Here is a 20979-nt window from a genome sequence, read left to right on the forward strand (position 1 = left end):
CTCTGTCTCTGTCCAGTGGAAAAACATTAGACGGCAGGGGGTGGGCCATACCACTCACTTACACCTACTTTCTGCAGGGGGTGGGGAAGACTGTGAGGAATCTATACAAACATTAAAGGAATCTTTCTGTTTTGACATGTAATGTACTGCAACTAAATCGTGTAGTAAGATAAAATGAAAACGGAATGTAGGTGTTTGGTAAAGTTTACACTTAGGGAAACGAACTACAAACGAAGAAGAGTCACCCGCCGATTTGGGCCAGTCCTGGATCTCCACGGTCTGAGGCGGCACCTTCAATTATGTAAACAAAGAGTAACAGTTGAAATTATTTAAAGGGACACTCACACCTTTCCGAACTTCATCTCACTGTTGTCAGAGGTCTCTCGGATGTTATAAAGAAAATGTAATGGAAAATGAGTGGGATTTTCTGTCTTATAACGGTAAAGGTGGTGTTTGGGCGCGACGGACAATGTTCGTTTTGATTCGATACTAGCTTTATTATTATTTTAAGTGTCCTTATGCATGTAAAAAAACCTATAGTGCTTTATATAATTTCTACAGTTAAAACAGTAAATGTGAACACAGAAAATATTGAATGCATAAATGAAACCTCAGATAAAGTGCCCCAAATTGAATAGCAAATCACAATAGGATAAAATATTGCAGGGCGCTCAGTACGTCTCATGTTTGGTTTTGCTCGTGTGTATGTGTTTGTACATGTACAAGTAATACACCACGTTGTGGGGACCAAAACCCGGGTACACATTCCCATTTTGGGTATTCGCCTTTATTGTGAACATAACACAAATCATTATATTTTTATGAATGATTTAAGGTGAACTAATGTTTTAAGGTTAATGTAAGTTTAGGGTTATGAATGGAAGCCATCGTAATGAGAGGGGTCAATGTAAAGTACTTACTTAATCATTACTTAATCATTTATTACAATAATTTTTAACTTATTCAACAATGAAAAATATTTGATGAATACTTTTCAGCCTGATGCTTAATTACAACATTTAGGGTTGTACTGATAATATCAACAACTGTTAGAATCAGACTATCCTAGTTTTTGGCCTTCCAATATTTGCAGAATATAAGATGTTTATAGGCAGGAAATGCTACTGCCTAAACAGGAAAAAACAAGCTGTAGCCATAATCATTGGAAGGAATTTATTACTGCAGGTCTGAATTTCAAAAAGAAAGGCAGACACTTAATTGATCCACACCATTTTGTTGGAATGTTAAAGAACCACTGAAGCACAGTAAAACGGTTCTCTGGTTTCAGCACATGAAACCTCATGGCTGTTCATAAGTGTAAGCTTAGTACAGAACCTCAACTGAAATAATAATGAGCTATATCCGTGATTTGTATTAAGGAGACATCTGCAGTCTAAAGATGGTCCATTTCTGAGACATAGACATTTAAAAAAATAGTGTCTGGATCCACAAAATCTGCTAGACGTATAATAAAGACTGACTACATCATGATTTTTGAAGATAATGGGCAGTGTAGTGTACAACAACTAGTTAAGCCTAAAATCAACTTTTGTTGCTCCAAAAGATCAGTGCACATGAATGAGCCATTTTCCCTTTGGATGATCCAAGCACTTTTACTCTGGGTAAGTCTTGCTGGGGCAGAATCATAGGACTGTGAATACAATTTCCTATCCTATTTAACACATATGAAATAAGTTTTTGAAACTACATCTTTTTGATGATTAATTTATTACTTTGTTAAAAACATTGTGAATGGTAATTTCTTCAAATACATTGACCAAATGCCCAAATGCCCCAGGCCAATAAATAAATAAATATATAGTAAATATAGTTAGTTAATAGTAAATAAATGTAATCATTAAACACAAAAAAATGTGAGAAATATCATATATCTTTCTATGTAAATATCAGTAGGGGATAATTCAGATAAATGCCTGATAAGAACACCTAAGGGTTTTGGTACCTTTAAGAATACATGTAATAAGGGGGTACCCCAGCAACCTCTAGGTTATGGACCCTAAAATTATATCCGGATACTTTTTGAGGTTGTATATGTCATATTCAATATATATCATGAATTACAAAATTCTGGTGTTTCTTTTGACTGTTCAAACAAACTATATTCTTTACATTTGTAGAGGATTATAAATTAAATGACTGTTCATCATACCATAGTTGCAGAACTTTAATCTCCACAACACTAATCTGTTTTTAATCTGCTGTTAACACAGCAGGCCAGTCTGAAACTCTGCTCCCTATGTTCCTATTATCATGTTTATTCAGTTCACTCCATTTGGAGTCAGTCAAGCCAGACCCCAACAAATCCATAGTTTGCTCTGTTGAAAGACAATGATGTGCTGTAATCACTAAACAACTAATCCTGCGGCTACTTTCAACAACTGTGCATGAGGTGCATTGAAGTAGCAAAAGAATACAGCGACTTTATACTGGAACTTTGATCCGGTCTCCAAAGCACATGCGCGCACACACTTGCACACTCATACAGCACACTTCCAGACAAAGGATCAAAGGCTTGCGTTGCACATACCATGGTGATGGGTAACAGATGGAAGGAGCTGTTGTTCTTTAAAGATATGAGTCTGGTTCTAATCTGTGAACCGTGTGTTTGAGTGTGCACATTGGAGAAACACACTGTCAGGAAGACAAAAGTCATGACACATATCCTCAGTGTGCAGAAAATGGAATTGCGCAACAGTGTGCGGGGCATGCTGCCAGTTACTCATCTTTACCACTTCCTCTCATGTGTTCTCATGAACACACACAGGAATCAGTACAATACAGATTGGTAAAAGTAATGCTGGCAAACATGGGCTGAACTTGAGTGCTTATCCTATGCAAATAACAGATGACCTCATGATGTTCTGCCCTCAGGATGCATGACAACAGAAAAGCTGCAAGGTGATCTTTGGAAAAGTGTTGATTCATGCAGGTGTAGCCCTACAGTGGTAATGCTCTAGTCTGCATTTATATGATCTCCTTCATCTTTTCCAAAATGATCCCAATTGCAGCAAGCCCCATTCAGAAGCCTGAAACAGATAACATACAGCTGACCATCTCACTTAAACCTGTATGGAACCTGTATGAAATATAAAAATGGAGAGCATACTATTTAAATAATAACAATAAAAAAGACAATGCTTAACTTCAGCAGCTTCTTCTTCTCCCTATTTTTAATTATTTTCTGCAGCACACTGTAAAAGTTGTGACTGGGCAATTTCATATAATGAAATATTTATAAAAATTATGAACAGGTGATGCAGCCACATTGTATGTAAAATAAGCATTTGGGGAAGGCCTAATAAATAATGAACATAAATGATCAAGGCTTGCAATGACAGCACTTTAAGAGCAACATTCTTCAATGAACAATTGCAAACATTTTAGAAATTTCAAACTCTGCAGTACATATCATCAAAACATTCAGAGATTCCAGAAAAATCTCTCCATATAAAGGGCAAGGTCAATAATCACAATCCAAGCCCACACCCTTAAATCCCTCAGACAACACTGCATTTTAAATCAACATGTTTTGGTGATGTCATCATGAGGACTTTCACAAAATATTGCCTATAAACACTGTTCATGCTTCGTCAAATGCCATTAAAGGCTACCATGCACAGCAGAAATGATGAACAGGGGTCAGCCTGGGCACTCTGACTAGTCTGTGGCCATGCAGAGAGAAGCAAATTTTTATAACACTACATTTCATCCATTTTTCACACAATTGTTAGACAACTGCAATTCTACCCCATAAACCTAACTCCTCACATCACATGGTGCCACCAACACTGGGCGAGTAAGGACAGGCATGTACTTCTTCCGAGATGTGATGTCCACTACTGCCAGGGCTGGTAAAGGTCAGTCTGGTCTGTGTAATGAGGGGAGGAAGGAGGCTATCACACCCACCCAGAGATCAAAACCAGTTGTTTTCTCTTAAGACTCCAAGCCTCAGATGGCGGAGGCATTACCACGGATAAAACTGGAAATCTCCCAATGATGGGGCCAACGCTACACTGTTAGGACACACATATTTCAACATTAGACTGTGCCAGTGTCTGACTTATTGGTTCGCCTCGACTGATTCTAGATCAAAAGCATCTCCAAAAGAGAAGAACAGCACCTAACTTCAGCTCAATGTTAGCAATGTGGGCTGTACTAAGGTGTACTGATTTTCATTTGTATTCTCATATTGTATTCTGTATAGCCTTATAGCTTCAGGAATTGCACCAACAGAATAAGAAGGGTTTCAGAGGTGCATTCTGTTCTCTAAAAGCACCAACAAAATGTTTAGTTTCATTGGCAATAGACATCCTGTAATGGGTATTGTTTGTGTCTTGTGAGAAAGTCTTGCTAAAAGTGGTTGTATGTATTGTTGATCATACTGGGAGAGGTTTGCGTCACTGTCTTGGCTTGGTCTTTTGTGTTCCTCTGTGGGACCTGGGTGGCATTAGGATCTCTGAGCTGATGAGGTCAGGGCTGTGGGGCAGGTTTGGGACCAGCTGACTGCAGTGTGATATGCAGGGAGAATGGCTGGAATGTGCTGAAGCTGTGCTACAGTCTGCTGACCTGAGAGCCACACAAAGGTGCCATTATTGTACACTACATGGCCCTCACACAGTGCTGGGGGATGTTCAGGTGGCTGAGCTGCCAAAGGTGAACTCAAAAAGACACCATCATTTCATAATCACATCCAATTGTGGCACTGCAGAAGTCTCTAGAATCTGTATCTGCTGATATTAAAGTGCAATGGATTTTTGAGGGAGAAAGTGTCAAAAATCGGTCAGCTCAAGAAATCATAAGAAAGTTGTTGTTGCTGTAGTATAACTATTACAGTGAAGGCAAACATTTCAATCACAGATCTAAATAATTATATAAAGTGGAAACAATTTAAAAGCAGCCAGGAAAGAAGCTATCAAGGTATCTTGGTACTTTATCAGTTTGGTTGCTTTTCTCAGGCTGAAACAATGATTGACATCTCAGGGATTCCCAATGATTGTATATATGACATATTACCTAATTTTCTAATAATCCATTGAATTTATAATCATGCTGTGCTATAAAATACAGCAAAAATAATTTCTAATAGTAGAAAAATAGTTGAAAATAGTAGAAAAAAAGCCTGCTTTAGTGAATGGGCAGTCAACTCTGTGGATTCAGAAAATGTTCAATACATAGTTCATGTTGAAACACGTTGAGCTACTCAAAGTGCTGTGTCCTGGTCATGTGGACCACAGTCTTCTAGACCTATATTGATCTTTTGGGCAGTCATATATTTCCATGTGACAGGAGTTATCATTAAGTCCAGCAGCTTTACAAGCTCTGTGCTAGTGTCCTTTACTGAGGACCACATTCCTTGCCTCTTCCTGAACTGATTTTTTTTTATGTAAGAGTGGGAAATCTTTAACTTGAAACACATTATGGAGTCAAAAATCACCCATTTCCTACAGTAACCGCAGGGGTTTTCAATTGATAGTATGGTGGTGTCAAATTTGAGGTCCTATTTACAGTTTTTCAAAGAAGGAAAAAAATATATAATTTGACATTTAATTATTCAAAATATCTTTGCTCATAAAACAGCTTAAAGGAACACTAGGCAAAATTTGGTGTTTTTCCTCTTGGGCCCCCCAAAGAGTTGTAGTGTATAATTCACTTTTACGGCACTTTCCTGAACTCAAGCGGGAGGGTTTGTTTCCTACCATCCTCCAAAATGACATACAGGTGCTGGTCATAAAATTAGAATATCATGAAAAGGTTGATTTATTTCAGTAATTCAATTCAAAGAGATAAACTTGTATATTATACTCATTCATCACACACAGACTTATATTTTTCAAGTGTTTATTTCTTTTAATTTGATGATTATAACTGACAACTAATGAAAACCCCAAATTCAGTATCTCGGAAAATTAGAATACTACTTAAGACCAATACAAATAAAGGTTTTTTAGAAACGCTGGCCAACTGAAAATTATGAACATGAAAAGTACGATCATGTACAGCACTCAGTACTTAGTTGGGCTTCTTTTGCCTGAATGACTGCAGCAATGTGGCGTGGTATGGAGTTGATCAGTCTGTGGCACTGCTCAGGTGTTATGAGAGCCCAGGGTGATCTGATAGTGGCCTTCAGCTCTTCTGCATTGTTGGGTCTGGCGTATTGCATCTTCCTCTTTACAATAACCCATAGATAATCTATGGGGTTAAGGTCAGGAGAGTTTGCTGGCCAATTAAGAACAGGGAGAGCATGGTCCTTAAACCAGGTACTGGTAGATTTGGCACTGTGTGCAGGTGCCAAGTCTTGTTGGAAAATGAAACCTGCATCTCCATAAAGTTGGTCAGCAGCAGGAAGCATGGAGTGCTCTGAAACTTCCTGGTAGAGGACTGCGTTGACCTTGGACCTCAGAAAACACAGTGGACCAACACCAGCAGATGACATAGCACTCCAAACAATGGTTTGAAACGATGACTGACTGTGGAAACTTTACACTGGATCTCAAGCAACATGGATTCTGTGCCTCTCCTCTTCCTCCAGACCCTGGGACCTTGATTTCCAAAGGAAATGCAAAATTTACTTTCATCAGAGAACATAACTTTGGACCCCTCAGCAGCAGTCCAGTCCTTTTTGGAAGCGAGACACTTCTGACGCTCTCTTGTTCGAGAGTGGATTGACACAAGGAATGCGACAGCTGAAACCCATCTCTTACATACGTCTGTGTGTTGGTGGTTCTTGAAGCACTGACTCCAGCTGCAGTCCAGTCTTTGTGAATTTCCCCCACACTTTTTGAATGGGTTTTGTTTCACAATCCTCTCCAGGGTGTGGTTATCCCTATTATTTGTTCACTTTTTTCTACCACATCTTTTCCTTCCCTTCACCTCTCTATTAACGTGCTCGGACACAGAGATCTGTGAACAGCCAAACTCTTTAGCAATGACCTTTTGTATCTTGCCCTGCTTGTGTAAGGGGTCAATGGACAACTGTGAAGTCAGCAGTCTTCCCCATGATTGTGCAGCCTACAGAATTAGACCCAGAGACCATTTAAAGGCCTTTACAGGTGTTTTGAGTTCATTATCTGATTAGTGTGTGGCACCAGGTGTCTTCAATATTTTGAATTTGGGGTTTTCATTAGTTGTCAGTTATAATCATCAAATTAAAAGAAATAAACACTTGAAATAGATCAGTCTGTGCATGATGAATGAGTATAATATACAAGTTTCACTTTTTGAATGGAATTACTGAAATAAATTTTCTCATGTCAAGTCAAGTTTATTTATATAGCACATTTAAAAAGACAGTGAATGTCAGCCAAAGTGCTGCACAATAAAAATCAACTAACAAACAAACCAGATAAAATTATAAAACATACATGTAAAAGAAATAAAACAAATAAAAGAATCCAACAATAAAACGTTGTGGAGAAAAATACAGATAACAAGACAACATAAACCAAGGCAGAGACAAATGGCTAAAGTAATTTAAAAGGACCCAAGTAAAAGTTACTACTGTAGGGGATTGTTTTATAAAGAGTGGGAGACTGTTCCAAAGTCTTGGAGCGGCTGCAGCAAAAGCCTGATCACCTTTGAACTTCAACCGAGAGCGAGGGGTGTCTAAAAGCAATTTGTCAGATGAACGTAGGGCACGTGAGGTAGATCGAAAGCAAAGAAGATCCGAAATATATTTCGGAGCCAGGCCATGGTGAGCTTTGAAAACAAACAGTAAGATTTTAAATTCAACTCTGTATTTCACTGGTAGCCAGTGCAATGATTTCAACACAGGGGTAATTCTCTCCCTTTTCTTAGTATCGGTCAAAAGCCTTGCAGCTGCATTTTGGACCAGTTGCAATCGTGACAGGCTCGATTGAGATATACCCAGGTACAGAGAATTACAATAATCGATACGGGAGGAGATAAAAGCATGTATAACTGTTTCCAGGTCTTTAAAAGACAGTATTCTCTTAAGTTTAGCTATATGACGGAGTTGAAAGAAACTACCTCTCACAACAGTGCTTATTTGCTTTTCAAATGTAAGATCGGTGTCAATGATGAAACCAAGGTTTTTTACTTGGCTGTGTACATTAGATGACAGACGCCCCAGTTCATTGGCCATGGTGGGGGTCAAGTGGGAATTTCCGAAAATGATCACATCTGTTTTGTCTTGGTTCAGTTTGAGAAAGTTTTTAGACATCCAGCACTCCACATCCCTCAAACAATCCAACATGAGTTTTAGTGAACAATTCTCTCCTGATTTCAGCGGAAGATAAAACTGTGTGTCATCGGCATAACAATGATACGAAACATTATATTTTTGAAAGATTGACCCCAGAGGGAGCATGTACAGGGAAAAGAGGATGGGTCCCAAGATAGAGCCCTGAGGTACACCACAAGTAAGATATGCAGGAGAGGAAGAGGAAGACTGTCCTATATTAACAGACAAAGTTCGATTTTCTAAGTAGGAGGCAAACCACTTCAACGCAAGATCCTGGATGCCAACATCAGACAACAAGCGATCTAACAGGATGGTGTGGTCAACTGTGTCAAAGGCTGCACTTAGGTCCAGGAGAATTAAAACAACACACTTTCCTGAATCAACTGCTAGGAGTATGTCATTTAATACTTTAAGAAGGGCAGACTCGGTACTGTGGTGTGCTCTAAAACCTGACTGAAATGTGTCTAAGATATTATGTTTGTCTAAAAAAGAAGAAAATAGATGAAAAACAACCTTCTCCAAGACTTTTGACAAGAAAGGTAGCTTAGAGATTGGTCTAAAGTTATTGAGGACTGATGGATCTAGGCCAGGCTTTTTTAAAAGAGGCTGAACAACTGCATGTTTAAAACAAGAAGGCACAATACCATTAATGAGACTGCTGTTTATTATGGACAATATACTTGGGCCAACTGAAGACAGCACATCTCTAAGAAGTGGCGTGGGGAAGGCATCCAGGGAGCAAGTGGTTGGTCTCATATGCAGAATTAAATCGGTGAGATCCAACAATGACATGGGCTCAAACTGACTTAGGAATGCAGAACGCATAGGTAGAACAGAGGAGCCAGGTGCTGGAGAAAAGTTAAGTGTACGTAAACAGTCGGTTTTGGAAATGAAAAACCTCGTAAATTTATCACATAGATCAGAGTTTGCATCAAGCATGGGTGAAGCCGGAGGGTGCAGTATCGTTTTAATTGTATTAAAGAGAACTTTAGGACGGTGAGAATGCTTGGCAATGGTATCGGCAAAGTATTTAGCTCTGGCTGCTTTTACTGCATGCTGATAATTATTCAGACATTCATTAAGAATTTGATAAGAGATTTGGAGTCTATCTTTCTTCCATTTGCGTTCTGCTTTCCTACATTGCTTTCTGAGTGCACGAGTAACACTGTTGAACCATGGCTGAGACTTTACTTTAAATCTTCTACTTTTAAGTGGAGCAATTTGATCAATGATACCAATGCAAGTAGAATTAAACAGATCAGTCAGCTCATCAGTATTACTGCCAAAAGGGGGATTTTCCATAATACAAGCTGAAGGAGAGGTTACATAGGCGGCAGAAAACTGACTGGCTGTATGGGGTGTGACGGAGCGTGTACAATGATAAACAGGCAGAGTACTTGTAGGAGAAGAGCATGGAATTAGAAGGTCAAACAGGACAGATCTATGATCAGACCAACATATATCTATAATTTCTAAATTGCTTACTGAAAAACCAAAGGACAAAACAAGATCCAGAGTATGGCCTTGCACATGTGTAGGACCGATAATGGACTGAGTCAGGTTAAAAGAATCGATAAGCTGTGAAAATTCCCTGACCAGTGGTTTAGAAGGACAACAAACATGGATGTTAAAATCACCAAGAATCAGGACTTTATCTGTAGTGGGTAAGGTGACAGACCGAAAATCTGAAAATTCTTGAATGAAGTCCTTGTTGGGTTTAGGACACTGTACACTAGAGCACGGAGTATAGGACACGACAATTCCACTTTACACAGCTGTATTTCAAAACTTGAATACTCTCCTCCAGTCAGTAAGCGGCATTTAAAATGGTTTCTGAAAATTGTTGCAAGCCCCCCTCCCCGACCGGTAGATCTGGGGGTATTAAAAAGGTACAGTCACTAGGAGAAAGCTCAACAAGGGGGCTTGAATCATCTATAGTTAGCCAAGTTTCCGCCACGAATAGAAAATTCAGGCAGCGGGAGACGAAGAAGTCATTTAGTAAAAAAGTCTTGTTAACCAGCGATCTAGCGTTGATCAACACTATTTTAACTGGTACCGGTTCAGAAACTGATTGTGTAACATTGTTCAGGGTTGAGTGTGAATACACCAGATGACGGTGGTTGCCAAAATTGACACTATTTCTTCGACCCCATGGTCTCATTTGATAGCGGCGGAACGCTGAATATATAGATGGAATAAGCTCTTCATTACCAGTGCATTCAGAGATACAGAGAGCGCGGCGAGATCCCCGGTGAACGTAACGACGGCGTCGGGCTATTCCCATAGCGACACAACGCGCATAGGTCTGAGGGGGCAGTGGAGCCTTGACCCTCAGATGCAAAAGCTCCGACGTCGTATAACGCAGCATTTCACAGTGCAGGATAGCGGGGTTAAATAGGCCGTAAAACAAACCAAGCAGGACACCGATCGTCAGATGTATATCCACATAACACATCATGGATTCCCCATGAGTAGGCTCAGCCAAAACAACCAAACCACGTTAGCCAGCAAACCACTAAACCAGGAAATGTAGTTAGAACTACATACCTGACAGCACGAAGCAACATAAGGTGAACGGTAATTTGCAAACACCCGAAGTATCACGCAGGAGTAGAGTGGAGCAGGGCAGCGAGGGCTCGTGTTAGGCTGGAAGATAAAAACTCGTACAGGTGAGACGAAAATATCCAGGGAAGACTGTCCAGAACTGTAATCCATTCGGTTGTGGAAAAATAAGCTCATGATATTCTAATGTTATGATCAGCACCTTTAGTGCAGTTTCTATAGTAATGACTGGATCTATTCATATTCATATTACAGGTCAGTGAAGCATCACAATGTTTTTGAAGTTGTAATTTTAAAGTAAAAAAAATATTTCCTAGCCTCCTTTTAAAACATGTTAAAAATGTTTTTAAATAATTTTAATATAAGAAATTATGTAAGGAAATTTAAGTGATTTACATAAACTTTAAAATAAAAACTTATGTAAAAAGTTAAACATTTAAACTGACATCATCTGTCAACAGGACAATCATTAAAAAAAAAAAAAAAAAATAGAGTGAGGATGTCATTCATTTTCTGTGACTGCTTTATTCTGTTCAGGGTTGTGGGGGGTTCAGAGCCTGGCGCAATTGAGTGCAAGGCTTTGCAACAGAGCATCACACTCACGCATTCACCGTTGTGAAAAATCTCACGCAGCCAATCTACCTACCAGCTGGTGTTTTTAAAAGGTGGGGGGAAACCGGGCCACCCAGAGATACACCAATACAGATACAGGGAGAACACATCTAACTTCTTACAGGCAGTCACCCAAGGTGGGGACTTCATCCCAAATATTTAGGAAACTGGGATGATTCAAATTATGGTTGAAAACATAACAATTCAGTGTTTCAGATATTAAACATGGGTGAGGGAACATATCATGGAGGACTATCAGAAATGTGTGTCAACCCATAATGGGTAACTAAGAATGGACATATGAACACAAACTAAGATCCTTGAATTATTTTTGAAAACCATTGAAAAGATTAATGAAGATGTTAATGGGCAGAGACGGGTAAAATGATGTGGTGTAATGAAGGATTGGAAGGATGTATTACCTGCTTCTAGAATAACTTAAGATAATTAAGTTTATATAACATACATATTCATATCTGTAATGTCCTTTGGACACAAACCAGCCCTCATTCGGGAAGTCACAGAACAGAGCACATTGTGTATCCTATTCCACTTCCAGATTAAAAAGCCAGCTTCTATGACCCTAAAATAAAATGTTTAGTTAAGTGTGTTCTCATTCACGCTTGAAAAACAAACAAACAAACAAAAACACTGAAGGCTTGGTTTACAAGTCACTCAAGATAAAACATGACTGAAAGTGCACCTACAACACAGCAACCCAATGCTAGTAAATATGGTCTATAGCAAATTTTGAATGTGGAACCAACATCAAAGTACTGTTTTGGCAAAAACAAGATGCTACAGCTTCTGATTGCAGCTTTTAGAACAAGCAAATTATTCTACAAGCTGTCGCTACTGCCCCCTTCTGACCAATATGATACAATACAAGGAAATGCCACAACCTAATTGTGATTACACATTTACCTGGATAGAAACTGTAAGGATATTTGAAATGTCATACCAGTAATAAAAACAAGTGATACATGACCATTTATCAAGCATCCCTTTTAATAACGGTTCACCTGTTTTACAAAAAATGAAATAATCTTTGTTAATGAAATTAGCAACAGTATAGAATGTATTGATTAGATTTAGAGACGCCTTTGTTTCCTCCCTCTTTCTTTGAGAAGTAGTTACAGTAGAAGAATATTACTGTTGTGTGACTGACGTCCAATGCCATTAATTTATACACTGGCATTAAAAATTAGCACAGAACAGAATCAACCCACCGGCCTTAGTCATTAACACAGCTCTTACTTAAAATGGGTACTCTGGAAAAATAACACAACATTCAGACAACTTAAATGTGTGTGTAAAAGACAGGATTTGTTCATTTGTGTATATTCAATTGTATGTGTAAGGTAAATAAGCGTGTGAGTTTTGAGAATGCAGGAAATGAGCTGAAAACAAAATAGTATCAGTAGAGCTTAACATTTATCTCATAGCCTTTAAAACACACACACACACAAAAAAAAAATCCTTAAACGTCATGTTTATGAACAGATAAAAACCCTTCCAGTCAAACAGAACTAACAAAAAGAGTTAGTATTTGATGTTTTTGACTGGAAATGTGTAGAAATGAATGAAAATAAAGACAAGTCTAACCGTTGTGTCTATTCGGATGCCTTTGTTCTTTGAATTCTACTGAAAATGAGGAATGCCAATGTAGAGGAGTTGACACAGTCATAAGAAAGGATCCGGTTTGTTGGATTGGTTCTTGGAGTGTCTGCTGTCAGGTTTCAGCCCCTCCCCGCTCTCTCCCTTAAAGGACTTGGTCTTGAAGAGTGGGGGGAGATGGTCTGCTGCTTATACAGCAGGGTGCAGGGTGGGTAGGATGGGTTTAGAAAGCACACATCAGATTTGGTGCAAAGGGAAACAAGAAAGGACCAGAGTTTAACAAGGTTTATGTGCAGTGTGTAGATTGGGACTGGCCATTAGAAGACACTGACACCTCCCCTCTTTGTTACTGTTACTCATCCTAAAATCAGGCACAGAGAAAACAGAATCAGGAATGCACTTTACTTTCAATGTTAGGTATGAAAAAAACTTTGTGAAATGTTACATCAAGGAACATTTAGCCGTTTAACACCAAGCCTAGTATTGCATAAACTGTAGGACCAGTCACTCCTACAGCTTTTTTGGAATCTCACCCTCTCTTGCCCCTTGGTCAGCTGTCGGTTTACAGCCTGTAGTAAGTCCTGTAGTTCCCGTATTGTCTGGTTCAACCCTGCAGTCATCTTCTCCTTGCGGTCTAATTCCTCCTAGAAAACCAGAAGTGTTATTTCTGCGGTTGCAATGTAGCGTTGGTGCTATGATCATTAAAACCATAAAAACAAGAACTCTGTGGATTTTTTTAAATAAACACAGCCAGGTATATTTAAAGGTGTACTCAGACATGTAGTTTGGTCTGGACCAAGCAAGAAAATTATATATTGTTACATTTAATCCTGGTTTTGTTCCGGTTTACAATGACAATTTTACAATCTAACCAAAGTAAAAAAAAAAAAAAAAAAAAAAAAAAAAAAAAATTAATAAAAAAAAAGTAACGTGTCACATGTCTGACTTATTTAGTGAATGAGTCGTCAGCTGGGCTTAAAGCAGGTTTGTGAGTGTTCTCCTGAAGGTCATTTTTCCAACTGGAAACAAAGCGTGAGGTGATAAAATAGATAAAGGAATCAAAACACTTATGGTTCATGTCAGATTCATACTTGAAATGAACCACATGAGAGTTTGTTTAGTAACTCTCCTAGTAAGCGGACAATCCGTGGTCTGTGGGCAGTCACAGAACTAGGAGACATCAGCCAATAGCATTCACTGAGAGGAACAGCCCTGACTCCGCCCCAGACCATCAAACCACACTCATTTCAAAACTTAAGTATGGAAAATCTTCTTGAGTGAAGAAAGAGGCTGAGGGAAAACAGATTCATACGTGAGGTAAACCTAAAAATTGAGAAGGTGAAAACCATTCAAGAAAAGACAGTTTGAGTGGGATTGTGATTAGGGGACTTACAATTACTCTCTCTGTGCTCACAAGTTTCACATTTGTGCTTTTACACCTTTGCTGAAATGATCTGTAAGTGTATGATCTTTATGATCAGAGCTGCTCACCGTTTGTGTGGTAAGGCTACTGTTCTGGATCAGATCAACTTGGCCTGCCTCCTTTAAGATTTCCTCCTGAATGAACTCCAGAGACTGCTGTGCCTGTGATACATACAGAACACATACAAGCAAGAATAAACAGCTGTGATGTACCAGGCAGCATTTACCCAAACCTAAACATAGACTAAAGAACACCATTTTACAGTTTGTAACACCATACCTTATACAGATCTGCAGCTACTTTCTGCCGCTCACTCTCCTCTGTCTCCAGCTTGCCCAGTGTCTCAGAAAGTTGCGTCTTAAGCTACAAAAGAAAGCCATTCTCTTACTGAAAGTTTGAAGTGAAATTTTTCAGAAGATGCTCCGACACTTTCCTGCTTGATTCCTGTGTGTTCTGAACATTTTTAGGCCTGTCACAACAATTACATTATCGACTTACTGTGCAACATATGGACATTTCCTCAAATTTTGTTGACCTCAATATCGTCTCCTGTATTAACTGACCCATTTGTTCACATAACAATGAACATCAATATTTTAGCCGCTTGCTCTGTTCTGTTCTCTGGTTTTCGCTGGTCTCTATGTTCTATGTGTTTTTATTTATTAATGTTTTACTTATTTACACATTATTTACATTCCAATTCTAGTGTTTGAATATTCTTATTACAAGGCTGTAACAGCATTATCAAGTTATATTATCATTATATCAATGGCATAAAACAATCTTAAAATAATTTCTTGAACAAAATATTGACCACAAAAAAGTCTATCATGACAAATTTTGTAATTACTTACCATTACTTTAACCATTTAAAAAAAAAAAAAAAAAAAAAAAAAAAAAACAGCTAGGTCTTAACCTGCACTATCATTTCAATAATATATTCCCCTCAGGGTTAATATTAAGACTATGACTTCCAAAGTGGAGATTTCCTGAAGCAAGTATGAACTGGAAGAGTTGAGAAATACTTTTTCATATGCGGATGAGATACAGAGGTAAACTCTAAGAATCCAACATTGCACAAAAACAAGAAAAAAAAAATTAGGAACAAACCACCAAATAATGAAAAAGGGACAGGAACTAATAAGAAGGAAAAGGACAGAAAACAGAAACAACAGACCAGACAGAAAGACTAAAACAGATCAACTTATTAATTTTACAAATAACAGGCAGAAAAGCAAGGAGTTTGTGTATTACAAGGTCAGTCAGGAGGGAATAGTAGCAGAAGCAAGCATGTTAATTTGTAACCACAGCGTGAGAGTGTCTAAGGTGTTACCTTGGTTGACTAAAGCATGTTCTTGGCAAAGAGTGCTCCAGCCTCCATCACATTCTCTATTCCACCACAACAAATCAATGCTGTACTTTGCTACTGATCCTCAATTTAAATGTATGTTTTAAATATTCAACTCATCACCTCAGCTCTAAAAATGATAGAGGATTCATACCCTTTGCCATTAAACAACAGCTGTCTTAAGTTCAAGGGTCCTCACCAGGTGCTAGCTTAGGACAGCAAGGAAACAGAGCTAATTTATTGCTCCAAGGGTGTAAAAGCTTACCAAGTTCAGCTCTTCATTCTGCCTGACAGCCTCTGTATATGAGCCATCAAGTTTGCTTTGTAACTCGGTCAAGAGATCTTTGAGCTGAAATGAAGTGACATATTTAAGGAATTGTGTGTGCGAGGCTGGAGTAGAGGGATATTTAAAAGCATTTGTGAATGAGGGAAGATTGAGGGCTGAAATGAACAGCTACCTCCAAGTGCAAGTTCAAACTTACATCTTTGGTTGTTTGGATCTGATGTGTTCACTCGAAAGTGAATTCAAATAGTGTTTAAAATTTCTGCATCTGCTTGTTAAAATATTAAACCACATCACTGATTTTTATGTGAAATGTTCTTTTCTAATGAAAAATTGACTCAATATTTACACAGATGATACAGGAGCACGTTTGAACGTTGAATGGATCCTCATTTTACATGTGATGTGCATATAATCATGCCTTCAGAATTTCTTCTTATGCTATCATTTTTATCTATAACTTAAGTGACAGAAAAGGTTTGCTGTGATCCTTGTGACAACAGCCAAATGAGTTCGCATAAAATATTTATACCAAGCAGGGATAAGGCCAAATTATTCCCAAACTACAGATGTAACTCACCTCTATTGAAACAATTTCTCCTCACAGTCCTGGCAGCACTCATTTTCCCCCCCCAGGCTAAACCCTAGGGTGTTACGTTGGCTTGTGTGATACATGTAATAAACTAAATTTCAGCACATTACTTTGTGCTTTATATTGGAAGATTATCCTGAGTGTTAAAAGATTTCACAAATAACTCAGTACACATCTATAAAAGGAGTATAGGTAATTATGTACATGCAAATCAAAATACCGATTTGTGTATTCTAGTTGTTGGTAGTTGCACATTCCTCTATTCAGAAGAATAGAAAATGTAAAAATCATCATATAATCAACATGTGTAATTTGTATGCTGACAATATTTAAGAGCTCTTAGATTATGTACTTGAGATTTCAGTATTTTTTTAAAAAGGAAAAAAAAAAGGATTCAATAAAGTACAGAACACGTATTCAAAAAAAACAAAAACAAAAAAAAACACTAATCTCAAACAGACAATCACCTGGAACTAATGTTACAAATATCCAGATTAAAATACACAAACTAAAAATGTTAGACAAGTCAATCAACATTACCACGACAAAAAGCAACATACAAACAACTATAAACCAAAGCTTCTAGCATGTACCAAGGTCAGGACTTAAATTTTTTCTTACCTCACGAACCTCTGACACATAGGTGGCACTCTCACGCTCTGCTCTCTCCAGTTCAGACTCCAAGTGCTCTTTATCTCTTCTTAGCTAAAATTATTTAATTAAAAGGATGCAAGGATAAATTTCTATAACAACTATTTGAAAAGATTAAAAGACATTGTTTAAAAATGTATCTTTTGTGGAAATCTACATTTATTACCAAACTATTGCGTTCCAACATGGCAAATCAACTTAATTTCCTCTTTTTGTGTTTTATGTTTAGTTAGAAACTCAAAACAAACTCACAGTTTCCACTTCTGCATCTGTACTCAGTCTGTACACTTCCTGTTCCAGTAAGGTAACCTTCAAGGTCATCTAGACAAAACATTTTATAGCATTTTTAATGATACTTGGAAAAATCATGTTTGTCACAGTTGAACAATTCAATGTAAATAGGTTTAGACTGACCTAAATGTCTGCAAAAATACTGTTGGCTCAAAATGTGTATAAAAGTGGTGTTAACGCATTAACACGTGATTAATGTAGAAATTTTAACAGTAAATTCAATTACTGTTCAGAAGGTAGATTACATTATTTTTATGCTGAAATATGGATTAAACTTCATAACTAACTCTTACTATCTCTCTCTCAATATGGATATTTTTATTGTCTTAGCTATGCATTGCAATTTTCTCAAAGCTTGTGTCTGAGCTTTGTTGTGTTTGATGTTGACTTTCTCCCTGATACTTTTACTCAGCAAATTAAAATTCTAATTCAAATATCATAAAAAGTACTCTGCAATGTTATAATAAAGTACAAATAAGAGTTCTCTAACCAGTTTGTTATGCATACCACACTTTTGGTTTATCACGCTTCTAAAGAAACAAGGTAATACTAGCATTTTAACATGTTATTAAACATGATTAATCACAGAATGTCATTGTGATTAATGCAATTAAATTTAATAGATTGACATATATAAATCTGTTGATAAAAAAACAAACAACAAAAGCATGCTTTTATTTACAACGTCATAAGTTGTGTGTACATGTACTTCTGAAAAAATGTGTACATACTGTATGAACATTAGTTAATTTTCTTGACATTGGCTTTTAGACACTCAATTTATCCAAGGGAAAAATAAACTCGTTCAGATTTCAGACATTTAAAGGTGTGTTAAAATTCAGCTACCTAACTGTGATGCAACGTTGCTTTATGGGAGTTATAGGATATTAGAATTAAATTACAGTGTTGAGCTCACCTCTCTGAGATCAGTTTGAGACTGTTCCAGCTTTTCTCTCCAGCGGCATTCCTCCTGCTCCACACTGCTCTGGAGTCGTTGCAAGATGCCCTCCTGAGGGGAGGAGGAAAAAAAATGTCAGATGGTATTAAATATGTACAGGTAACTTATGAACGTGTTCTGTAATTTTGTGATGTCAGCATAACCCACTCTTTGTGAGGGATCAAATCATTTCAAAAATACCAGTAGACAAAATTAACCTCTCACCGTCTCTGCCAGAACTTTCTTGTACGTTTCACAGTCTTTCTGTAGAACTTTCTGGACCTCTTCAGCTTCCTTTAGCTTTTCTGCAATTCCCTGCATAAGTACATAAAGTGCTCTATTAACAGTTTTTTTGACAGATAAAAAAAATGTGCAATTTATGGGAAGATTCAAAATACTGGTGCCATTAATTATGTCAAGAAAATTATTTCCACCGCTCACAACTCAAGACCATAATCATCACCTTGGCATCACCACCATCTGTGACTGGTCCCGAGATTTCTGAGTTACCAGCAGACTCTTCAGAGGAGACCTCCCTCATGGACCTCTCAAAGCTCTGCAACCACTTCTTATGGTTCTGAGAAATAAGCATGAAAGCTGTTAGAGCTTAGATATTAGACTTTAAAAGTATTTGTATATCTGTTCATCTACTTGCATTGCTCACCTCCTCACTAGGCAAGGGCACATGTGGGAGAAGTCTGTGCAGAATTGCTCGGCATTCTGCCTCCACAGACTCCAGCGCAGTCTGACTTTCCTACAGAAGGGTACACAACAGTACATCCAGCACTGAGTAAGCATTTCACTGTTTTATATACACTCTCCGAACAGATCACAGCCCATGACCTGACACCAGCACCCATGTGAAGATCTAAGTGAGTTTATGTGGGAAGACCTGAACATCAGATTTGACACCCAATCGTGACTAAACAGGGTTTTCATAGTGAATTGTAACATATTATCTAAACACACAGCACATCAAAATCTCCTTTTACTGTCAAATCCGGTCACTGATCAAATCCAGTGTTGCATCAACTGAAAAAAGGTAGCAGAGCATAATTGACAGGGGGAAAAAAAAAGAAAATAAAAAAGGGGTCTCAAAAAGATACAAACAAGAAAATAAATCCCTTTATGCACATCACATTTTTAAACTATGTAAAACAATAAATAGCAAAGATAAACCAACCAGCAAAGAGATCAGCAGTGCAGAAAATGCACTATGTGCCCCACTGCCCATTTAAGGCTAAATGTCACCTCATAAATGCCAAACTATGTTAGAGGGGAAATGTGTATTTGTCGAAATAAATGTTAGCATTGTGAGAAGTTAATTCAAGATAACTGAAGCAAGCATGAACACATGTCATTATGCATGTTTAAAATAAACACCACATTCGGCCCATGGAAATGAGTCCCAAAAACAAAAAAACGCCACTACAAACTCAATTCTTAGTTAAAATAATAATAAAGTATACATTAACTGTTAAAAAAGAGAAGAAGAAAAAAATAAAAGTTGAAAAATTGTGTGATCACTATATATTTTACATTCTCCCATTGGTCTCAACACACCAAGTTGTGTCATTTTCCCAAATAATGATCCTAAATAACCAGTAAATTACTTTATTACTTTAGTACAATAGTCCTTGCACAGTCTCTATAACAGGTGCTTGTGTAATGCACTGGTGAGTACTGCCTGCGGTAGAGCTGTAGATACTCTGACAATAATAGAATGTTCTGTACATTGCAATAGAACAAGTGTAAGCAGAGCTTCACCCCAGACCTGTTTTTAGTACCAGTGGACTCTCCACACACTCAAATATCTCAGTACATTTAGGGCACATCCCAGTATAGAGAGTACACTTCAGGGGCTGGGGTTTCTAATTACTGATTCCTCCTCAGGCCTAATACAAAGCAAGGTTGGTGAGAACATCCACGGCATTAGCAAAATGAGAGCAGCAGCAGCAGCAGCAGAAGAAGACAATTCTCAAAAATCAATGTCAAATCTAAAATAATAAAGATTTTTAGTTATTTAGATTAGAGACACAAAGATATCAAAATAAAATTGGAATTAGCAGCTGGAAAAAAACAAACAAAAACTAGCAAAGTTTGTAGATGCAGATTTGATGAATATTTCAAATTAATATTTCAAGTACTACTACTGTGTTCTATTTATAGAATGCATTTTAACACCAGAAGTATTTTTTTTATCCTTTTGGTGTGTCTAGTCTCAATTTCTTCATGTTTATGTATAGGCATTAGACAACATAGGCATATGACAACATATCTGAGATTGTTATAGGCCCAGAAATACCATACCGGTGCATCAATATGAAAAAGAAAAATTCTAAAATATTTTTTGTTAAATGAAACTGAATGTAAAGTAGAAACTGATGAAAGATTAAATATCACAGAATCAGACGTAGATGCACATGCTGGGTGAGTGGGGTA

General features: G+C 37.7%; 1 protein-coding gene across 3 annotated transcripts in view; it reads right to left on the minus strand.

Annotated features, from left to right (window-relative positions):
- Positions 1 to 12399: 12399 nt before the first annotated feature.
- The window catches only part of ktn1 (kinectin 1), a 33276-nt gene continuing 24696 nt past the window's right edge, over positions 12400 to 20979 (minus strand). For 2 of the 3 annotated variants that reach the window (XM_066670338.1, XM_066670324.1), the window contains 11 exons: positions 19202 to 19291; positions 19001 to 19114; positions 18763 to 18852; positions 18517 to 18609; positions 17562 to 17630; positions 17280 to 17363; positions 16049 to 16132; positions 14715 to 14798; positions 14504 to 14596; positions 13546 to 13656; positions 12400 to 13373 (listed from right to left, as the gene is read on the minus strand). In XM_066670338.1, coding sequence (XP_066526435.1) covers positions 13365 to 13373; positions 13546 to 13656; positions 14504 to 14596; positions 14715 to 14798; positions 16049 to 16132; positions 17280 to 17363; positions 17562 to 17630; positions 18517 to 18609; positions 18763 to 18852; positions 19001 to 19114; positions 19202 to 19291 — 921 coding nt within the window. In that variant the 3' untranslated portion in view covers positions 12400 to 13364. The remainder of the gene's footprint in view (positions 13374 to 13545; positions 13657 to 14503; positions 14597 to 14714; positions 14799 to 16048; positions 16133 to 17279; positions 17364 to 17561; positions 17631 to 18516; positions 18610 to 18762; positions 18853 to 19000; positions 19115 to 19201; positions 19292 to 20979) is intronic. The other variant, XM_066670333.1, reaches the window with a different exon arrangement.

This window comes from Hoplias malabaricus, chromosome 1 (genome assembly GCF_029633855.1).
Source record: "Hoplias malabaricus isolate fHopMal1 chromosome 1, fHopMal1.hap1, whole genome shotgun sequence".
In the NCBI taxonomy this organism is placed as follows: Eukaryota; Metazoa; Chordata; class Actinopteri; order Characiformes; family Erythrinidae; genus Hoplias; species Hoplias malabaricus.